The sequence below is a fragment of the Megalops cyprinoides genome, chromosome 19 (genome assembly GCF_013368585.1).
Source record: "Megalops cyprinoides isolate fMegCyp1 chromosome 19, fMegCyp1.pri, whole genome shotgun sequence".
NCBI lineage: Eukaryota > Metazoa > Chordata > Actinopteri > Elopiformes > Megalopidae > Megalops > Megalops cyprinoides.
In genome coordinates, this window is record NC_050601.1 from 4,843,940 (window position 1) to 4,864,446 (window position 20,507).

Sequence of the window (20,507 nt, forward strand, 5' to 3'; positions counted from 1 at the left end):
CAGGGCCAAAAAAAAGCGCACCCATCAACACTCGTCTCCCTGTTGCAGCTCCCTTTAAAAACCCCACCGGGAGTAACACAGCCACCTCCACCTGTCCCTCATCTCCCAGAATGCACCGCTGCTCCTCTGGCATGCCTCATGCAGGCAGAAAGATTAAAATGCAACTCTTCCTCTTCAATCAAATGGAAAGGTCATTACGGCAGTGCGGCGAGTCCTTTCAGCTGCCAAGAAAGAGAGAAAGGGAGAGAGAGAGAAAGAGAGAAAGGGAGAGAGAGAGAAAGAGAGAAAGGGAGGGGGCGACAGAGACAGAGACATAGAGAGAGGGAGAGAGAGAGAGAGCAAGAGAGAGTGAGAGAGTGAGAGAGAAAGAAATGCCCTGATCCGAGGAGGATTTTCGTCTCCATTCAGTGCCTATTTTTATGCTCCTCTTGCACAAACGTGCGTCGACATGATTTCAGCTAGAGGCTAGTCCCCCCCCCCCTTTCTGCAAAGAAGTGGCCATAGAGTTAGGGATGTAGAGACAGAGGCAGAGAGAAAAAGAAAAAGTCAAAGAAAGTAGGAGAGAGTGGGAAGCAAATGTGGCAGTGTGCAGCTCATGCACCCGAGAAGGACCTGGAGGTGTGAAATCTAAAATCAGGTGTTTGTACTTGGGTTGGCGTGCACTGCTTTGGACTGGGTTCCTCACTGCTTCAGTGGAAAAGAAAGGCCAGCGCTGAAAAATGTCTTCGTTATTGTAATGCGAGCCAAGCTCGGCACTAGCCCTCTCTCACTTACTCATTCATGGGCTCACTCCCTCATTCACATTCACATGTCTCGTACACACCATTACCACTGCACATTGCGCTGAGCCTGAATGTCTCACTCACTCACTCTCTCACTCACTCTCTCACTCACTCACTCACTCACTCACTCACTCACTCACTCACTCACTCACTCACTCTCTCACTCTCTCACTCACTCACTCACTCACTCACTCACTCACTCATTCACTCTCTCTCTCAATCACTCACTCACTCACTCACTCACTCACTCACTCACTCACTCACTCACTCACTCACTCACTCTCTCTCTCTCTCTGGCTCGTGTGAGCAGACCCTTTCAGAGACAGGAAAGCTTTTCACAAGTGTTTTCACGAGAGACAGGTTCAGTGATTGATCAGAGGACACAGAGGGGACCGTCTCCACCGGAAAAAAAAAGGTCTTCAGACACCCTGCGGGGGAGCTCTGTGTCTCTGAGACGTCCTGCCACACGGTGTCACACGGTGTCACACGGTGTCACACGGTGTCACAACACCACAAAGCAACACACCGACGCAGCACGCGACACGATGACACCAGACCTGCAGACTGACAGAGCTGAAAATCTCGGCCTGATGGATTAGGATCCAGAGCGAAAACAACCAGGAGAAACATTTCACTAGAGTGAAGCTCTTTGAAGAGGGGTGGGGGGACTGGGGGAGGGGGGGGGGCTTTATACTGTAGGCCTTGTCAGGACAGTGTTCATTTGGTGAGAGGGGTCACTGCACGGTTTTATAGCTAAGGCCCTACAGGTGTGTTGACATTCACAAAGCAATGTTTGAACCTCTTTAACTTTCCTCTTTAAAGAGGGGGGGGGGGGGGGACTTCACGGGGCTTGTGTAACAGACGGCAAGAAGAAACATGATATTTGTGCGTATTTTCCTCTTGGGAGGCGTCCAAGCCGATCTTTTTGATGCTTGTGTGTCGTGATTGGCTGTGATGTGTTTCTGTGTATATAGTGCGTCTAACCCCCCCCATCCCCCCAACCCGACCAAGACTCCCTAAATCTTTTTGAAAGAAATAACAGCGGTGTGTGTGTAAGTGTGGGTTGGGGAGATACAGGTATGGTGTAAGTAGTTTTTGGCAGCGGAACACAGAACGTCAGGCAAAGCAGGGACATTTGGGAGGGGAAGAAAAGGGCGCTGATTTTGCGCTGATGGCTTTGGTGATGACAGCCTGGTCCCGACCCTTGTTCTACAGGTGATGTTTTAACTGTTTCACCACCTGAAGACAAAAGTGCTCCCCATCAAATTTACCTTAAATGCAACCTCTCACACCTCCTTTGAGTCCAACAACTGGCATATCAACATCTTCGAATTCTCTTACCATCTTTTTTTTTTTTTCAACTCATCAGTCTTCAACATAATTTTTGTCCCATCCAATATAAGAATGTCTGCTGGAAAAAAAACATCTTGAAATTGAAGCCTTAGAGGCCTAGAGCCTGGACAGCCAATGCTGGCAGCTCTGCTGTGATCTTGGCCTGGTGCACTTGCCCTCCCTCCAGCTCAATTCCTTTCAGCCCCCAGGCCGTGGGTTTGTTGGTAATGTCATCAAGGCTGTAGGAATGCTGGTCAAGGGAGGCAGGCTAACGAGGGAGCGGACGACAGGGGCGATCGTTAGGGCTGTGCGTTTATTGCACAGGTGTGTCACACACACACCTGTCCCCTTGGTCTGCCCCGAGGCCTGGTTTCCAGATGCAGGCAGTCTGCTTCCTCCTGCAGCCTGGGACTCGCCTGCCGCCCGGCCCAGCCTGGAGGGCCTGCAGGCTGGGAAGCCTGTAGGCTGGGAAGGAGGGAGAGAGAAGAACGGATGTGCTTTTCTTGCGGTATTGTAATGAACTTCAACCAAACCTATGGTGATGCCGAGATTATGTGTTGCAATCTCAATGTCTTTTTCAATAAGAATTCTTTGAATAATCTTTGAATCTTTTTTCAAAGATTTTTTGCAACAGCTTTTCTTATTCAATTATTTCTATTTTTCCTTTTTTTAAAATGATTTTTTTTTTCACCAAGAAATGAAAAGTAACTGCCGGAAGTAAAAATGTTAGTGAACCCCATGATGGTTCGCCCTTGATTCTGGTCAGCCTCAATGCTGAAGCTCACACAGCACGTTGGTGATATCAGTGTGTGTGTGGATGATTCAGCAGGTTGGAGCCTGACCTGAGTGAGCTGGTCCTCAGGTTGAGGGAAAGATGCTGGGGTGCAGTTTGCCCAGGCCTCCAGTGACCCCCAGCTCACCTGATTCAGAAGGTCAGTGCTCTGGTGTGGTATTATGTAGGTGTGTGTGTGTGCGTGTGTATGTGTGATTGAGCATGTGACTGTGTGAGTGTGTGTATGTGTGTGTGTGTATGTATGCATGTGTATGGTGTATATGGTGTGTGTGTGTGTGGTGTGTAGGCTATCACAACATACAACTTCACCGATTCTGCCCATTTAAAGATAGCTCTGGATGTAGTGGTCACTGTGATATTCCCCCCCTGAGAAGCTCTGGTGGAAAGGCCAGCGTTGGTACATTAAATATTGATATTGAGCTGAGGGAGGGATCCTGTCTGTGAGGCTTTTCTGTGTGGAAGAGAGGGCAGAGATGACGCCGCTTCAGCCTCAGGGCCGCGTTTTCTTCTCAGCACGCCTGTGGCTGAGGGTGGGCTGCCGAGGCTCTGACTGGCTGCGTCTTCGTGCTCCCCTTCCTCTCCCCAACTGTCATGTTTAGTTTTCCTCTCCACTGGCACAGAGAATCACATCTCCCTTCAGCCAAAGGGGAAACAGTATCAATCAGTTTTCTTCTCTTAGCGTCTCTCTCTCCCTCTTTCACTCTCTACTATTCCTTCTCTCTCTCTCTCTCCCTCCCTCTCTCTCTCTCTCTCTCTCTCTGTCTTCATGTCCTTTCCACATTTAGATGCTCCACGCCTCTGCTGGTGATAGGACCCCCTATCGAGCACAGTCTCCGGAGAGACTGACAACCACAGCATCATCGTTTCTCAGTAAACAAAAATTCAAATGAGATGTTTCCAGTAGACATTCAGACTCCGTCAGACGCACTCTGGCACGCTGAAGCCGCTGAACACCAAAATGTTACCTTCCAGGCTGATGTTTCACTGAATTAAGGGCTCCAAGCCCGTAAGGTCGGTTCATAGGCCCTGCCACCACAGGACGCCAAATGAGAAACCTTTTGGTAATACAAATAACAGCTGCAGCCCTCTTTCACTTGTAACAAGTATTTTATTCAAACTGATATTTTCAGACCGTTCCTTTCGCTCTTGTGCGACTGGCATTCCTGTAGGTGTGTGTTGGGTAAATATATGGTGCTCATCGCTTCTGTGCCCTGTGTCTGTGAGAGGGGCGACCTGGGACAGGAATAGGACGGTGTTTTTCTCCCAGTGAGTCAGCTTTCCTCTCAGACACTGTAATGAGAGTGGGCTCTGAATATAGCAGCAAGGACACAAACACACACATACACACACACACACATACACACACTCACACGCACACTCACACTCACACACGCATAAATATACACAAGAAGTCCTAAGAAATGACACACTTCCTGTTTCTGCCTGCTGTATGGGCCACAGTGAGGTGACACACTTCCTGTTTCTGCCTGCTGTATGGGCCGCAGTGAGCTGACACACCGACGGGGAATCTAGAAAAGGTGGCCCTCCTCACCTCAGTCTTCCTAAAATCCCTCTCTCCCCAGCTTCTGGGTGCCCTGTGACTGGGTCAGCCTGCTGGCCTGGGTCTCCCCTTTAATGGGAGTCCTCTGTGCTAAAGCATTCCTCCATTGGGTGTCTAGCGCCACCCATAGGATGAGATAAGATCCTTTGTGATTGCGACTGAATTCCCATTGAACAGTCTAACCGGTGCCAAACACTGGGCCTAAGGGCCCAGAGCTCTTGTGGAGTTTGTATTTTAGGACTCTTTCAGATGAAGGAAAATGGCTGGTAACTTTTATTAAGTTTCCTTAGATGGATCCCTGAATGAAGATAGTTTTTCATGGCGACTTTTCGAAACTGAAACTTTCCTCATGACTGCAGTATTCAGCATCCCCAAGGAGTGTCCCAAAGAACAAGTACCACCTTTAATTATTCCTGCACATTGTGAATAATCATTTACTGCAGGGAGGACAATCAACATGTTTCCTCTGGTTACGGTTATGTTAGTGCTGTCTCCAATCTCTCCACCCAAACTCTTTCTGGCCCACTCTCAGGCAACAGTCCCCGTGTGTGTGTGTGTGTGTGTGCGTGTGTGTGTGTGTGAGATCACAGATTTGGAGGACTCCTCCATGAGAGAGACTTCCCCATATTTTAGCCTTTATTGTTGTAAGCTAGAATAGCTGTAGTAAGTAGTAAATGCTGTCATTTCTGCTGCCACTGTGCTGTTCAAGGGTCAGAATAGATTGGGGAACTGCATGCTGTCTTACTATGGTCAGAGAGAACACCATACTATCCATTTTGACAGGGTCTCTCTCTCTCTGTCTCACACACACACACACACACACACACACACACACATACCCATAGATTGACACTAGGGCAGGCTGTACACTTGGCCCTACGGTTCTGGGCGAGGCTCTCACCAGGCAGTCTGTGCCAGGTATGGGAGGGGCGTGGCCACTGGGAGAGTGACAGGGAGAAGAGAGGTTCTCCTGTGTGTTAATTAGCGGTTGGCATGGGCGTGGGTTTGCGGCGGAGTCGGTCTGGGAGAGTCTGCGGCAGCCCCTGGAGTCTTCCACTGCCCTGCTGGCTCCATCACACAACCATGCTTAATGACTTTACCCCCCTTTAATTTTTCCAAAAACACAAGCTGCAGATTGGAAAGTTTTTTTTTTAAACCTTAAATTAATTAAAGACAAAAAAAAAAAGAAAAAACACAGGAGACTGGGGTTCTCTCTCCAAACCGGGCCAATGAGCCAGCCCATTGTCGCTTGTACTTTATGTCATACAGTAAAGTTCCATAAGCTTACATTTGCATGTTTTGCTTTTTATAAATTATGTCCAACCTGTTATTTCTGTTCTAATATTAACGATGGGAGGGACCGGCAGGGCCAGGGACCGAGGGAGTGCGGAAGGTCAGGAAATGAAAGGGCCTCTCACACCGGCTCATGAATGCCTCGGTGTGGCGGGCCGCATATTCTTCAGAGAGGGGCTCTCCTCTTTTCCGCGGATACTGACGGATTTAAGACGTGCGAATTCAATCGTCTCATTCAGCCGAGATAACGCCTGCGAGATCCCTCTTTCCCTCTCTTCTGCGCTGTTTCTCCGTCATCTCCACCCCTCCTCTCCTTCTCCTCTCTTCCATCACCCTTTCTGTTCCTCCCTGCTAAACTTTTCCACCCTCCCCTCTTCCTCCTCTTCTGTTTCTCCCCGTTCTCCCCTCTGCCCTGATCCCCCCCATCTTCATCCTCACACCTCCCCCGTCCTCCCCGATCCCCCCGTCCTCACACCTCTCCCCTCTGCCCTCCTCTCTTCCACCCCTACTCAAATTCGCCGGTTCCCCGGGTTGCCTCTTCTTCCCTTCTTGTCCCATCTTCACATCACATTACATTTACATTACTGTCATTTAGCAGAACAGAGCGCCTTACATACAGCAGGTTACAACGTTATCCGTTTATACTGCTGGTTATTTACTGAGACAAGTCTGGGTTAAGCACCTTGCCCAAGGGTACAGCAGCCGTGCTCCAGCAGGGAAATCAAACCAGCAACCTTTCGGTTACAAGCCCTACTCCTTACCACTATGCTACACTGCCTTATATATATATTATATATTCAGAGTAATATTAATAATATTAGTATTAGGATTAGTGCTAGTGCTACTAACACCTCTCCACTCTTTGCCACTGTCCTCTCTCTCCTGTCCCATCTTCCTCCCTCCGCAGCGGATGGCCCATGGAGAGCTCTAATGAACCCGTCACTCACACCGGGCCGGGTGGGTGAGGAGGCCGGGGTCCAGCCCGAGCCACAGGGAGGCCTTTCACCGACGGCGGTGCCCGGGGGCCGAAGCGTACCCCGGGGCAGCCGGCCGAGGACAGAGCACCTCACTCAGCGCCTGCTTCGCCCGTCTCTCCGCGCCTGCGGGGTGGGGGGAGGGGGGTCATTAAGATATGAAATTACACTTCTGCATCGCCATCTCCTGCGCTCCAGGCAGACTGAGAGCCAAGGGGGTGGGGGTGGTGGGGGGGGGGGGGACTCCCAGCCGAAATCCACGACTGTCATTACTGTTGACAGACTCAAGCTCGACTGACACCGGGGTTGGCCCCCCCACACATGTAGCCAGGGGGTCAACCGCAGGGCTGACCCACCTGTACATCCCCCCCACCCCACCACAATGCCCCCCCCATAAAACCAGTCAATCTGAGGATGGATACAGGAGTATGGGAAATCTGCCAATAAGCAAAAGGGGGGTTAATCCCACAAAAAGTGTCCAATCCTCCCAATGCCCGGAGCTGGGGGCACCCCGCTCAGATGCAGTCTTCTGACACCTTCGACAATAACAGCGCTGACATCCCCCCCCCCATCAACCCCCCCCACCCGCGTTCCGTCCTCCGCCCTGGAGGGACAGAACTGTTTACATTCTTCTGTCTTCTTTCCCGCTGGCGGCTGCGTTCCCAGCTCCTCCGCGGTGCCCGGGACCTCTGGCTGCCATTAGCGGATTAGCATCGGCTGCAGGACAGGGACGTGCACGCACAGGCGCTGCTGCTAAGCTGGAGCCCCAGACAGGACACAGTACAGCTCTCAGGCTGCAGCAGCGCCAGAATCACCGCCACTGTTATTATCATCAGTATTATTATTACTATTATTATTTCCCTTTGGGATTTCAAAATGATCGCGGTGAAGATTCGTTTCAAAAGTGTCCAGGCGATTCTACCTCAATGTACTGGGAATTGCCATTCTGGAATAAGAACCCAAAAAAAGGGTCAAAGGACCCTGTGTTACGTTACGAAATTGTTACGACTGTTAGCCCACTCTCCCCAGACACTGTGACCCTGCATCTGCCAGGATGCATGCACACACTCTGCATTTTTTCCTGCCAGAAACAACTTTAAAGGGTACCAAGGGCATTAAGGAGCACCCCCCCCAACCCCACCATCTAAACACCCGAAATGCCCAATTCTGCACATGCACTGGGATGTGCGCATCTTTACATTTTTTTACATTACATTATTGGCATTTAGCTGACACTCGTGTCCAGAATGACTTGCATCAAATTCATTTTTATTTATTTATTTATTTTTTTGCAATGTTACCAATTTATACAGCTGGATATTTACTGAGGCAATTGTGGGTTAAGTACCTTGCCCAAGGGTACAGCAGCAGTGCCCCAAATGGGGATCGAACCCATAACCTTTCTGTTACAATTCCTGCTCCTTACCCCTATGCTTTTTAAAAGGAAGTGCAGAGGAACAGAAACAAAGCCTCTATTATCAGTGTATGCGTGTGTGCGTGCGAGCGTGCGAGCGTGCGAGCGTGTGTGCGTGCGTCTCCCCTCTGACTCCCAGAGAGCACAGCCCGAGAGATGAGAGCATTTCGGAGGGAACGCTCTGACACCTCCACATCACCCTGGGGCGTCGGCTGCAGGAGGGGGGTGGGGGTGAAAGGGGGATTTCCACGCCGCTCGGAGGAGGTGCCTTATTGTCACCCCCATCCCCATCCCTCCCTCGGCTCACCTCTCCCTCTTTCCCTCCCTCCCTCCTGATTTCACGCGTCTGTCAGGGGAAAGTGCTGAGTATCAGAAAGCCCCCCCCCCTTCGGATTTCCACCAGGACAAGCAGCAGCCCGCCGGGCCCCATCGGTTCTGACGACAGCGGAATGCCACCCGCTAATCCGTCTTCCCTCTCCCTCTCCCCCCTCCACCAGCCCCTCAAAGAAAGACACTCAGCCTTTCTTCTTTAAAAGTGGCTCAATTCGCTGTGAAATATTTGGGGTACATGTAATACCAAATTAACAATTGTCACCCCCCCTCCCCGCGTCCCTCTGCACCGGCACTTTCTTTCACACTCTTTCTCGCACAGGACACCCAATGGCAGGCCAGTGTGGAACGGACGGCAGAAATATCCTGTGGGCGGAGCTCCAGTGTGTACCGCTGCTGTGAAGTGCCCCCGCCAAGCCCCCAGGGACTCAAAACCACATCGGAAGCTGGAGTGTAAAATAATAACGCGTAATAACAGGCATTCCCCAAATAAATCAGCCAGTCGAGTTCTAATGCGAGGTTGTGACCCCAGCCCTGCAAGGCACAGGATGTGTGGAGTCTCAACCTCCTTATCAGGATAATCCATCACTAATTTCTCCCATTTGTCTCCCTTTAATGGGGGCCTTTCCGCGCAGTCATTGGGGCACAGTGGAACCGCAGCGGTGACGCACACACCAGGCCAAACACTGAATGTGTCATGGTGTCATTTAAGCGTGTGGAAGCACTGCGCAAGGCCAGCAGGCGGGCACACACAGGGGTGAGGAAGGATCACCGGCACACAAAAACGGTGGCAACCTTTTTTTCCCCCCGTCAGTCCGACTCGCCCGGTCTTTGTGACCGGACGGACCCCGGCCGGTGGTTTTTAACGGCCGCCGGAGGTCCCCATCCGACGAGGTCCCTCATAGCCATTCCACTCTACGTGTGACATCAGCGCCACCATAAATCTCCTCACCGTGGGGGTGTTGGGCCGGAGGAAAACCCCCCCCCCCCCCCTTTCCACCTGGAGGCCGCGAAGAGCTGGCTAGCAACGGGGAAAGGGAAGCCATAACACTTCATAGGGGAAAAGCGTGTGACATTTAACATGTGGAAAGTCAAGAAAAAGCGGCTTAATTCACGGTGGAGGCGGTGGGTGTGGGAGCGCATGGGCTCGAAGGGAGGGGCGGGGGTTTGGGGTGGGGGGGGGGGGGTAGTTTTCCTACGAGTCTGCAGAGAGCCAGAGGAACCTCGTCTCTGTCGACACGCCCGTCTGCGATGAGATTTCCACCCAGGCAAACACAGGCTGCTGACCTTCCCCCCGCCCTCACGCTGACGTTCACGCAGCCGAATAATGATAATAATAATAAATACCAATTTAAGGAACGCCACACTGTGGGTTGTGTGGGGGGTTGGGGGGGAGGGGGTTAGCTGAGGTCCCTGCTGACCCATTGATGAATGGTCTTGCTGAATCCTTGGAGGTGAACGTATGTGTTTCCTCTAACAGTTCCATCAGTCAGATCCATGAGTGCAGCACATGACCTGATTTTTTAGAGGTATGTCCTGAACCACACTGAGTGGTGATTTGGAGGGACAGAAGGGTGCTGAGATGGGGTGGGGTGAGGCAGAGGGGTTCTTGAGTAACCGTGCTGTAAACCAGCAGGCTTCAGGGGTGAAGCCCTGGGATTAATGGGGTGAAGTCTCACACCTCCCAGAGTTATCCTGAAGCGGGTGCTCTGTTTAAAGAGACTCGCCCAAACAGCCAATGGGCTCCAAACGAGGAGGGCTTCACTGACCAATCAGAGCCTGTCTTCTGTTTACAGCAAAGTAAATGAACCAGTTAAATAAGATGAGTGTAAGCCAGTTGGTTCCATGAAAAGCAGACTCTTTACATGCAAAGGGAACCTGACGCAAAAAAACGGAAAGTGCTTTCATCCGTTTAAACCGGTTTTAACCGGCGTCTGCTGTTCCAGTGGGTGGATGTCTTTCCTGGCAGAGTGAATGGCGTGCACCACACTCAGCCAGCCTCACCTCTCCTTCTTACCCAGCCAGATAACGATGACTTCCTCCCGATGCGAGGAATCCTCAATCTGATGCTCCAGAGTGGCTAATGCAGAGACAGAAAGGCAAAACAGAGACAGAAAGCCAAAGCAGAATCAGCGGGGGAACTAGGAGGGAGTGAGAGCAGGGAGAGGTAATGAATGTGTTGCTTTTAGTTGAATGGGAACTGGTTTCAGGGTGTCGACAGATTGTCCCAAGTGCTGCACAATTGACTCCATCAGTAAGAGATTCAATACCTTTTTGGAGTGAAACACCGTAAGCCCACTGCAAGGCTATTAGTGTAGGGGGTTTACACAACCGCTTACAACAAATGCGAAGCCTTGCACCATTCCCAGACCCATAAGTAAAAGCAGTGTCTGCCCAGTGGAGCCTGTCCCTCTGATATAGGGTAAATATTTGGAGATGGGTGCGGGACGGTGCACGTGCCCAGCAGTGATGGAGGGTCAACGTGGGCGCCGGGTCCCGATGGGCCCTGCCAGCTCACAGTTGCCAAGGGAGGGCTCTGTTGTCGAGACGGTTGGGGGGGGGGGGGGGGGGGGCATGCCTGCAGAGGGCATGGGTGCAGGGAACTCTGGCCAAACGAGCACAGACAGCAAAACACAGCTATCAGGAAAGGACGTGCCTGAGAACCAGAGGCGGCAGAGAGATGGAGGCGGCGGGGGGGGGGGGGGGTTCCATCTTCCCTGCCCCCCCCACAGGTTGTTGTGGCTGGGGATGTCTGGCACGGTCCTGATGGTGGAGCCCATTCCTGACTCTGTTTAAGGTGCTGCTCTCTGTTTCTGCCATCCATCACCCCTTTGCCCTGGCCTTTTAAGGCCTGAGAGAGAGAGAGAGAACTAGGGGGAAGAGAGGTATCCTACCAGCCTGTTCAACTTCACCACTCCACTCCCTTAGCTATGTCCTGCCATTCACAACATTGTATGCCTGTGTGTGTGTGTGTGTGTGTGTGTGTGTGTGTGTATGTGTGTGTCGTGTGTGTGTGTGTGTGTGTGTGTGTGTGTGTGTGTGTGTGTGTTTTTGGTAACCAGGTAACGGTTTCAGATATTAAGCAGATGGAGGCAGTCGGAACTCCTCAATTGAGATAAGGCTTCGGCCTACTCCTCTCCGGGCTGCTAGGCTGAGTCCAAGCTTCACCGCGCCTGTTATTTTTACCTACGCATGATTGCATGCTGTGTTTACCACTGTATTTTCAGCACAGAATCAGAGGGTCTTACTGAGGCAGGTGCAAGGAGGCAAAAAAAAAAGAGGAGGGAGCTGAAGGAGGACAGCTGGAAAGATGGGCCGACAGAAACAACAGACCAGAACTCTTGCCTGGTCCTGCGGGATCGTCGTCTCTGCCCAGAGGATGCCGAGGGAGCTCTGCTCCCTAGGTGAGACTGAACCAAAGACAACACACCTGCATTATGTCAGCAGAGGTAGAAAGACATGCCCGAAGGGGGAGTCGTTTATACGGTGAGATAATCGGGTGCCCTGTGTGGACGTGCCAGAGTGGTTCTTCTGTCTCCGTTTCATTAGCTGGGGAAGGGGTTCAAATTCCAAAACTTCACAGTCGCTCCAGCTAAACTCACCTCCCCTCACCACCACCACCACCACCACTACCACTAACCTGACCCATTAATTAAATCACATGCCATTCACAGAGTGCTTTTCAAAGAGAGAGCATCTACTGCACAATGAAATAACGCTAAAATCACACTCACGGTCACACTGTGTCACAGTGCTGATCATCAGGTATATTGCTATGTATTGGTTTTATTCATCCTCTTAGGATGTGCTTATGTCTCACCCCTTATTCATTTTTTAAGAAATCCAAAGTCTATCTCAGTACACGTGTTTTCTCCACAGTAGCTTGCTGGTTAAAGGAACGTTGCCCTCATACAGCACACACACTTACAGCTGTGACACAGCCACACCCTATATGGCCACTACAGCATATCTCTGTGCTACTTATGGGTGGCTAATGGTCCATTTAGTCTGGGTAATTCAATTTTTTTGTAACTGAACTTTTTAAGGCCTCACAATTGGTGGAGTGCTATGCATCTGATTGGAGTGTTTAAATTCAAATATTTATCAGTGACAGTTTTTTTTTTTTTTTTGGGGGCGGGGGGGGGGGGGGGCGGGGGCGGGGGGGGGGGGGGCGGGGGGTGTTATGTCTTTCAGCTTGCTGTTTTGTTTGGTTTCTTAATGCAATTTCTTAATGCAATATTTTCATTCAGTGTTAACTAATGGACTAAAAACTAGAAATAACTATAGTTAGGCTGTACTACAATATGCATATTCATACATATGTTTGTGTGTGTGTGTCTACAGTTGCTTAGAGATGTCAAATATTGACATAAAAATGATGTGAGAAAAAAGTTGAGAAAAAAGGAGATGGAGCATTTTTTATATGACCATTTTTTACATTTAGGAAATATCCCTTCATCCTTTAGATATAAATTGGTGGAAGTATTATTCTTTTTGTGTTAATAAGCCCAACTGCTGTTACAGGGTTCCCGAACAGTTCTTGATCATAAAAAAAAATGCAAAATGGCACAGAATTCAAGTGGTCCTTCAGAGAAGAAGAGCCTGGATTCAAACGTTTTGGTCAAGAGTTCTTAACATTCAAAAACATAATTTCAAATTACTGCTGTAGTGACACCACGAAGCAATTGCCGTGCTTTTAATGTCAGCACATGTTTATAGAGCTTTACATTCCAGCCAGGCTTCACTACTTTCCCCCTGTGCTGTGTGGGATTCCGTGTTATGCTAGAACCCATGAGCACCGAGTAGGAGAGGCGTTTCTGCCCGCACCTCTGGCCGGAGGAAGCCGTCTGCTCTCCGTTAGCGCGACACCAAGCGCAACGCCAACCGCCCTAAAGCCTCCGTCCGCCCACAGCCCGTGCCGTGAAAGGCAGGACAGGGGAGGCGGATGACATCCTCGGCTGTTTTCATGTTGCTTGATTAATTATGGTCGCTGCTTAATTAAATTCTCCCCCGTCCCTCGACGTAACTGATTAAAATACAGAAGCGAGACGGAACTTGAGAAGTTATCTTGCACAAGAGTATGGCCAAATTCGGCGTTGTCTTGAGACGCTTTCTGGCGCTCACGAGTACTAATAGTTACTAATACTTATACTTAGTAATAATCGTTAATCTTATAATCTTTGACGAATGTACAGATATCTGCTTAACAACAAAAATGCTAACTGAGGTGTCTGCTTTATAAAGCTACTTTGTCGTGACTATTGTGTAATTTTTATTTCCAAATAGTAGACCCACAATGTACTCTCAGATACAGACCTTGGACTTCACACCAAATAAGAGCCCCCTGTTAAGGTATGTTTTAAAACATGACTTCTATATTTTAGTGCTGATCTCAGACATTTTTTGTGGAATAAAGAAGAAAAAATGTCAAAAAGCATCATACTAGCAGACCACATAAAACTAGTTTAATGAGGAGTCAAATCCTAAGCTCAGTTCTGCAAGCTGTAATTAACTGTATAAATAGACAATAATTACAAGTGGCTGTAAAATGTGACCAAATTAATCTTTAAAAAAAAAATCTTTTTTAAAATCAGAGCACAGTTAAAAGAGAATTTTCTCTCTTCTGAAAACAAACTTCTTCTCTGTTGGCAGGCATGGTGATATGATATGCCTGTCCTATGCGTTATTTACCAAACAAGAAGATCCATACATTCCAAAGCTCATCTTTCCTTGTAATTGCCTGGATACTTTGCAGGAAGTATAGCATGCCCAAGGGTCTTTTGATGTTTAATGAGTGTTTTGCTGGAGAGCACTTAAAGTGCATTTATTCTGAACCTCACTCTCACCGTTTCCTTCTTTCTTGCTCTGTCTCTCTGTTATTCTTCTGCCACGTGTGTGTGTGTGTGTGTGTGTGTGTGTGTGGGCACATCTATGTCTCTGCCCCTGTTTCCTTCTCACCTCCAGGTGGCGCTGCATCCCACAGGTAAGCCAACACGCTTTTTTGTTTATGACCGGCCTTGTGAGCACTTGCACACTCTCTCTGTTTTTCTCCCTCTCTAATGTACACTCAGGAAACTGATGACTCAGACCTCAGGTGTATCTCAGGTGTTGCCTGATAAGGACAGACAGCCTTGACCAGCAGGTGAATGACTGAGCCGAGCTGCCAGGTGAGCAGAAGACAACTGGCATGACCTCATTATAACTGCATGCACGCGCATGCGCACATACACAGACAGATAAGCAGAAACACACACACACACACACACACTCACACACGCACGCACACACGCACACACACACGCACACACACACACACACACACACACACACACACACACACACACACACACACACACACAGACACACACAAACGCGGACAGGCTGATAAACAGACACACACATTATACAGACAGACAGACATACCCTCCCAGAATCTAAAAAGGCATAGCTGAACTTCGTCTACAGGCATTTACAAAAACATGCATGTTCCAGTGTATCGCTCTATGAAATCACTGTAGCTCTGAGCAGCGGGTGATTTGCAGTGTGTCACACTGTATTCATTCAATGAATATTCTCCCCACAAGTTTCCACCAACGACAGAGGATAGATCAAGGATACCCTGAACAATAACGGCATTCAAGCGGTAGCGCAGGAATGAAAATGCCTGTGTGTGCATTTACAGCACGCTTGTGGGTTTTATTTCTTCTGTACACAGTAGCGCTGCCTGCTTTTTTTCCCCTAACGGAGATAAAGAGCGGCAGAAAATAGCTGTGAGAGTTGTTGTTGGATGAAGAAGAGGAAGTTGGGGGAATTAATCACGGCCCATCGGACCCAGGTGAGTTTGCTCTAGATACCAGCGGCCTGCCTCCCACAGACCACACCGGGTGAGCTGGCACAGGAAGTAGACAGGTCAGACATTCGGTCACACACACGCACACACACACACACACACACACACACACACACACACACACACACACACAGCACGCGGGCAGTGCCAAGCACAAACACAGGTGCGCTGGCGTGCACGGGTTGGTTCGACCGACACAGCTGTGCAAAGCATTTGTTTTGTACTTTTTCACCTTGGCCTCCTTTGTTGTGGCAGTCTTCTCATCGCTGATGCACTGCCCACGGGGGCGCCAAATCTGCTGTCAAAGCTCAGGCCCGTCCGGCAGGGATGTTTGTCTGTCTGAACCGGACCCAGCACGGAGGTTTGGGAATGTCCCAGTGGCCCCTCAGCATTTTCTCAGGGGAAAAAAGGAAAACTGCACTGCACGGACATGCTAACCAGTGTAAACAAACAGGTAAATAAGCCACAGAGAGGTCCAGTGTTGGCGTGACCGGTGCTTGGCACCAGGGTGAGGAGTGTTCGCAGGTCAGCGTGAGTCAGACCGGCTGGTGTCAAGGCTCTGCCTGTCTTGCTTGGCCTGACCTTAAAAGAGATCCTTGTTCGGTCGAGGCGTAGCCGGGTGTCACCGGGCTGCAGGTTCACGGAAAGGTCTGGTCAGCCTCCTGTGGGCGGGGGGGGGGGGGGGGCAGGTGACCCTCTCCCCTGCTGAGTCATGCAGACTGCCGAGCAGCCAATAATGACTAGCTCTGTATCCCTGTCCCACAATCCCCCTCTCCGGGCACACACGCTGCCCTCTCTCCCTGTTTCTCTTTCCCCCACGATTCAGTCAGTCAAACCACCAGCTTCGGTCTGGTACCTGCTCTTCCTCCACCTTCCTCTTCCTCTTGTGTTCACTCATTCAGCTCTCTGTCCCCCTTACCTGTACACCACACCCTCTCTGGTGATTCTGCTTATCCTCTTCTTTGTCTTCCTCTTCCTCCTCACACCTCCCCTGCTTCCCTGTGTAGGCCTCCGGGCCTGTCAGTGCAGATGGGGCTGTAGGGCTGTGGTTTCTGCAGCAGCAAGCAGCAGGAGAGAAGGGAAGGAAGGCTGATCACCTACTGATCTATTAGCTGGTTGTCATAGAGAGGGGAAAGGAAGGGAGACATGGGGAAAGGTAATCATTTTACCTTTGCTCCAGAGGGGCGAGTACGCTGGTGTTGGACAGGTCTCCAGGGCCCCTGGAGTCTAGTCCAGGCCCTCTCCCGTCCGCACCCTCCTACGCTGGTACCTGCTCTCCAGACGAACGGCAGACGCTGTGACTAAGCCTCGTCCAGACGGGTGAGGCTGGTGTTATTTTTGGGGCTGTCTGTTCTGTGTCAACATGGGTCAGAGGGAGTGGGTGAAACTGTAAGCAGTAGATGTGCGGGCAAAGGAAACACACACGCGTGCGCGCGCACACACACACACACGCGCACACAAAGAGACACAGAGACACAAAGAAGAACAGATATTCATCCTGTCTTCTCCATGCACTTCCTCACATTCCATTGCACTGTTGTGGGTGGTCCCCCCCCCCCACCCCCCCCCACACACACACCCTCTTCCTTCCATCCCTCTCTCTCTCTCAGCACCTCTCAGAACAGGGTTAATGGCTGACTGTGGTACAGCACGGTGGGTGTGGAATGATGTGGATGGGGTTCACAGACAGTGGGGCAATAATATCCCCCACAGATCCTGCAGTCTGCTTGCTGAAAGACCAGGCAACCCCTATATTCAGAGGTATAAAAAAATCTAGATGGGTCATATATGAGCCCAGGTCTGGCCTTGAGTAAGATGAAAATTCCCATCAGCCTTCAGGGGAACAGGAGGAATGAAAGATTCTAAACATCCTTGGGCTGTCATGTCTTGCATCCAGCCCCCCCCAACCCCCAGCCCACACACACACACACACACACACACACACACACACATTCACCCCATGACAACAGCGCCGCCCTTGTGGCACTGCTCTTCACACACACTCGCAGCACATCTGCAGTTTTTGTTTTGGGAGGATGTGTTGTGCAGCTGTAGTATAATCCTTGTTTCTGTCTGTTTTATAACCTTAGCTGGATCTTGGAGAGCTCAGACAGACTCCAGTGTGTTTATTAAACACATAGGCCTGAGCTACCCTCTTATTATTGTACTTACATTTCAAACAATGTCATTTGTTTAGTTTAGTTAATAACATCCACATTCCTTTCTTCCCCCGGTGTGCTGGGGTTTGATTTAACCTGGGAGTGAAAACAGTGTTGCATTTCATGCAGTGTTGGCTGAATCACACGCAAACCGCCGGGGCAGCAGTGTCCTGTAGTGGTTGTGGAGCAGGACTCAGATGCCAGCCTGCTTCCTTTGGTGGGTCCCTGCTGCATTATAGTTGGGCATTAGGTACTCAGCCCAGGTTGTCCTAGCTTTAACTGGGCAAAGTACTTAACTTGAATTGCCCTCTGTAAATGTCTAGCTCTGCACATGGTTAATATGTTGTAAGATTTTGTAAAAAATGGTAAGATATTTAAGTTTCCCTGGATAACAAAAATGTCAGTGTCGTACTAAGGCCTACAAGTGTCCTACAAGATCAGGAGATGGAAGACCCAGGTCTCCAGCGCTGTCGAATGGAATGCTTTATGAGAAGAGCTTTGGCAGGGCCCACAAGATACACAGTCCCTCTGCACACACAGCGAGGCATCTCACCCTCACACAGAATAGGAGAAATTATAGGTTGCTGCTCTATGGTTGAAACAATGTTGCTGTAATGTTATGGTTACATTACTGCCCTGGTAACATGCACTTTATGGGATGCCAGTTTGATTGTTTCGGCTTGTCTCTCCTGACCAGTTTCCACCTGTGGATGTAGATTTGGGGGGGGGGGGGGGGGGGTTCCTGTGGCAAGAATTACGTAAGAACATGAGAAATGACGGGCGGTGAGAACAGTCATTCATTTGGCCTATCTCAGCTCGTCACTCTCCTGCAGCCCAGACTGAATCCATCATGGTTTCAGGTTTGTTCTTGAAGGATCCCGGAGTCTCTTCTTTCTGTCATAAATCTAGGAGGTTATTCCATGCATTTATAACTGTCAGGAAAAAAAACCCTCAGTGGCAGTGTAGGGAATCTGCCAGCTTTGAACTGATTTCCACCTGTGGCCTCTGGTTCTGCTCATGCCGCTGACAGCGAAATGACCTTGATCCACCTCGCCCGTCCCTTCTGAGAACCTCTGTCAAATCCCTCCTCAGCCTCCATGCGCCTACACTGGAGAAATGTCGCGTTCCAAATTTCTCTTTGTTTGGTCAGTCAGTCTTGATGTTCGTCTTTGTGTTTTGCAAGGCTAGCATCCCGATGGCCTGCTGTGACCCACATCGTTTCGGCGTAGGAGTGTGTGACCTCTCGACGTTACCCTCTGTTGGGTGTGAGCAAGCGAGCGAGAGAGCAGGGCAGGAGATATTATGAAGGGAACCGTTGTTGTGTACTGCGGATCAGAGGAAAGGAGAAGGAGGGAGAGGAGGAGAGAAGAAAGGAGAAGGAGGGAGAGGAGGAGAGAGGAAAGGAGAAGGAGGGAGAGGAGGAGAGAGGAAAGGAGAGAGAGGGAGAGAAGGAGAGAGAGGGAGAGGAGGAGAGAGGAAAGGAGAGAGAGGGAGAGAGAAGGAGAAAAGCAGAGCCGCTTTACAGAAGTTTTCGGTTAGCACCGGCTGTTTTTGCAGTTTACCGGTAATCTTACACCGTCCCCCGGCGTAATTTATATATGCTCTCCTGACACACACAAAGCCCGGCGTTACGCGCTCCCGCTGTGGGAACGTCGGGGTTCGCTTTCCCGCGGCTCGGCCTCGGCCGCCTGCCGGTGTGCGTGCGGGGGAAGCCAGGTGCATTCGCACGCTCTCTCCGGGCACCACCTGTTGTTATGCTGGAATTTCGTATCACGCTTCCAGCCCCTTTTAATTCCAGTTCGGTGTTCGCTTCTACAGACGGACACATCTGAAATGGAAGTGAACACTCAATATCAGAGGTCTCAAGGTTAGCAAAGTGCATTTTGAACAATTTGTGCAAGTTTTGTGACATACATAATACTTTGGCAAGATGGTAAATATACGTTAGGATAGATTACAAAAACACGTTCATGAGGTGAGATCGTGACAAACTCCCCCAATTCATGAGACTCTGGTTCAGTACGTGAGAGTTGAGGTTTATGTTTCAGAACTGAGGGCCACTCAAACACATCGCAGCAAAGAAGCTAAAGCAGCTCTTATGTATACGGTAGGTCGTTGCTGCCCTCTGCAGGTAGAACTTTGACAATGAATTAATTCATCCTGTTTTTACACATTATCTCCACTAGATGGTATAAGTTGACTTAGCTCACAGGGGTTTCAGCTTATAGAACGTCACCTTTTTGGCAGTTTCTTCCCATGAGAACGGATAGTTAGAAGAACTTGAAATACATAGACCGCACTTTGATTTTCTGCACAGTATTCAGTTTTACTTGCCATTCCAGCAACAGCCATGCCAACTCTATATCACTCTGGAGGCTCAAATCCTCTTTTTAATTTTCTCCACCTGTAAATTACAACTCTAAGCTCTGAACTGGTCTTTCCCCACCAGTTTTTATTATTTGCCTCCTCCTTTTAAAATTCTTTTTTTTCTTTGGAGTCTTCGGAGCGACAGAGTAAGTACACTGGTGATGCACACATTTCTTGAATTCCTGGAACATGCTGACATTGAGCCAGTCAACTCTAAAGCAAAAAAAGGTGGCCGGTGAATTTTTTTGCCTATGATTTAAATTTGTGATGTGCCAAAATGCACAGTGTACCCATAATGATAGGGCTTCCATATTTCTCGCTGAGTTTTTAAAAACTGCACAGTGGTTTCAGCCTCCACACTAGTGGTGCTTGTGGGGGGAGAGTGAAAGCTGCTAGGAAGATCTGTCAGTAAAGGTGTTGTTTTTTTTAGGTCATTACCCCTTCATACAAATCTCTTTTAGGATTGCCTTTAAGAGCAAGGAATGTACTTTAACAGCAGGTGTCACTTAGCAGTCTGCTTGGGATTTCTTGGTTTGATGCAGTTGGCGGACAAGGAGTTCTTCACTCGTAGTGAAAAGCCACTGAATACCAAGATGTACATTCTTTTTGTACCTTGCCAATGTATTTTTTTTCTGATATCTAAACTTGGTCA

At 49.7% G+C, this 20,507-nt stretch overlaps 1 protein-coding gene across 1 annotated transcript in view; it reads left to right on the plus strand.

Moving 5' to 3' along the window:
- LOC118794528 (nuclear GTPase SLIP-GC-like) overlaps window positions 1-20,507 on the plus strand; it is a 55,997-nt gene that overhangs the window by 16,007 nt on the left and 19,483 nt on the right. The window contains exon 2 of the mRNA XM_036552786.1: window positions 14,444-14,462. Within this exon, the coding sequence (XP_036408679.1) occupies window positions 14,444-14,462 (19 nt within the window). The remainder of the gene's footprint in view (window positions 1-14,443; window positions 14,463-20,507) is intronic.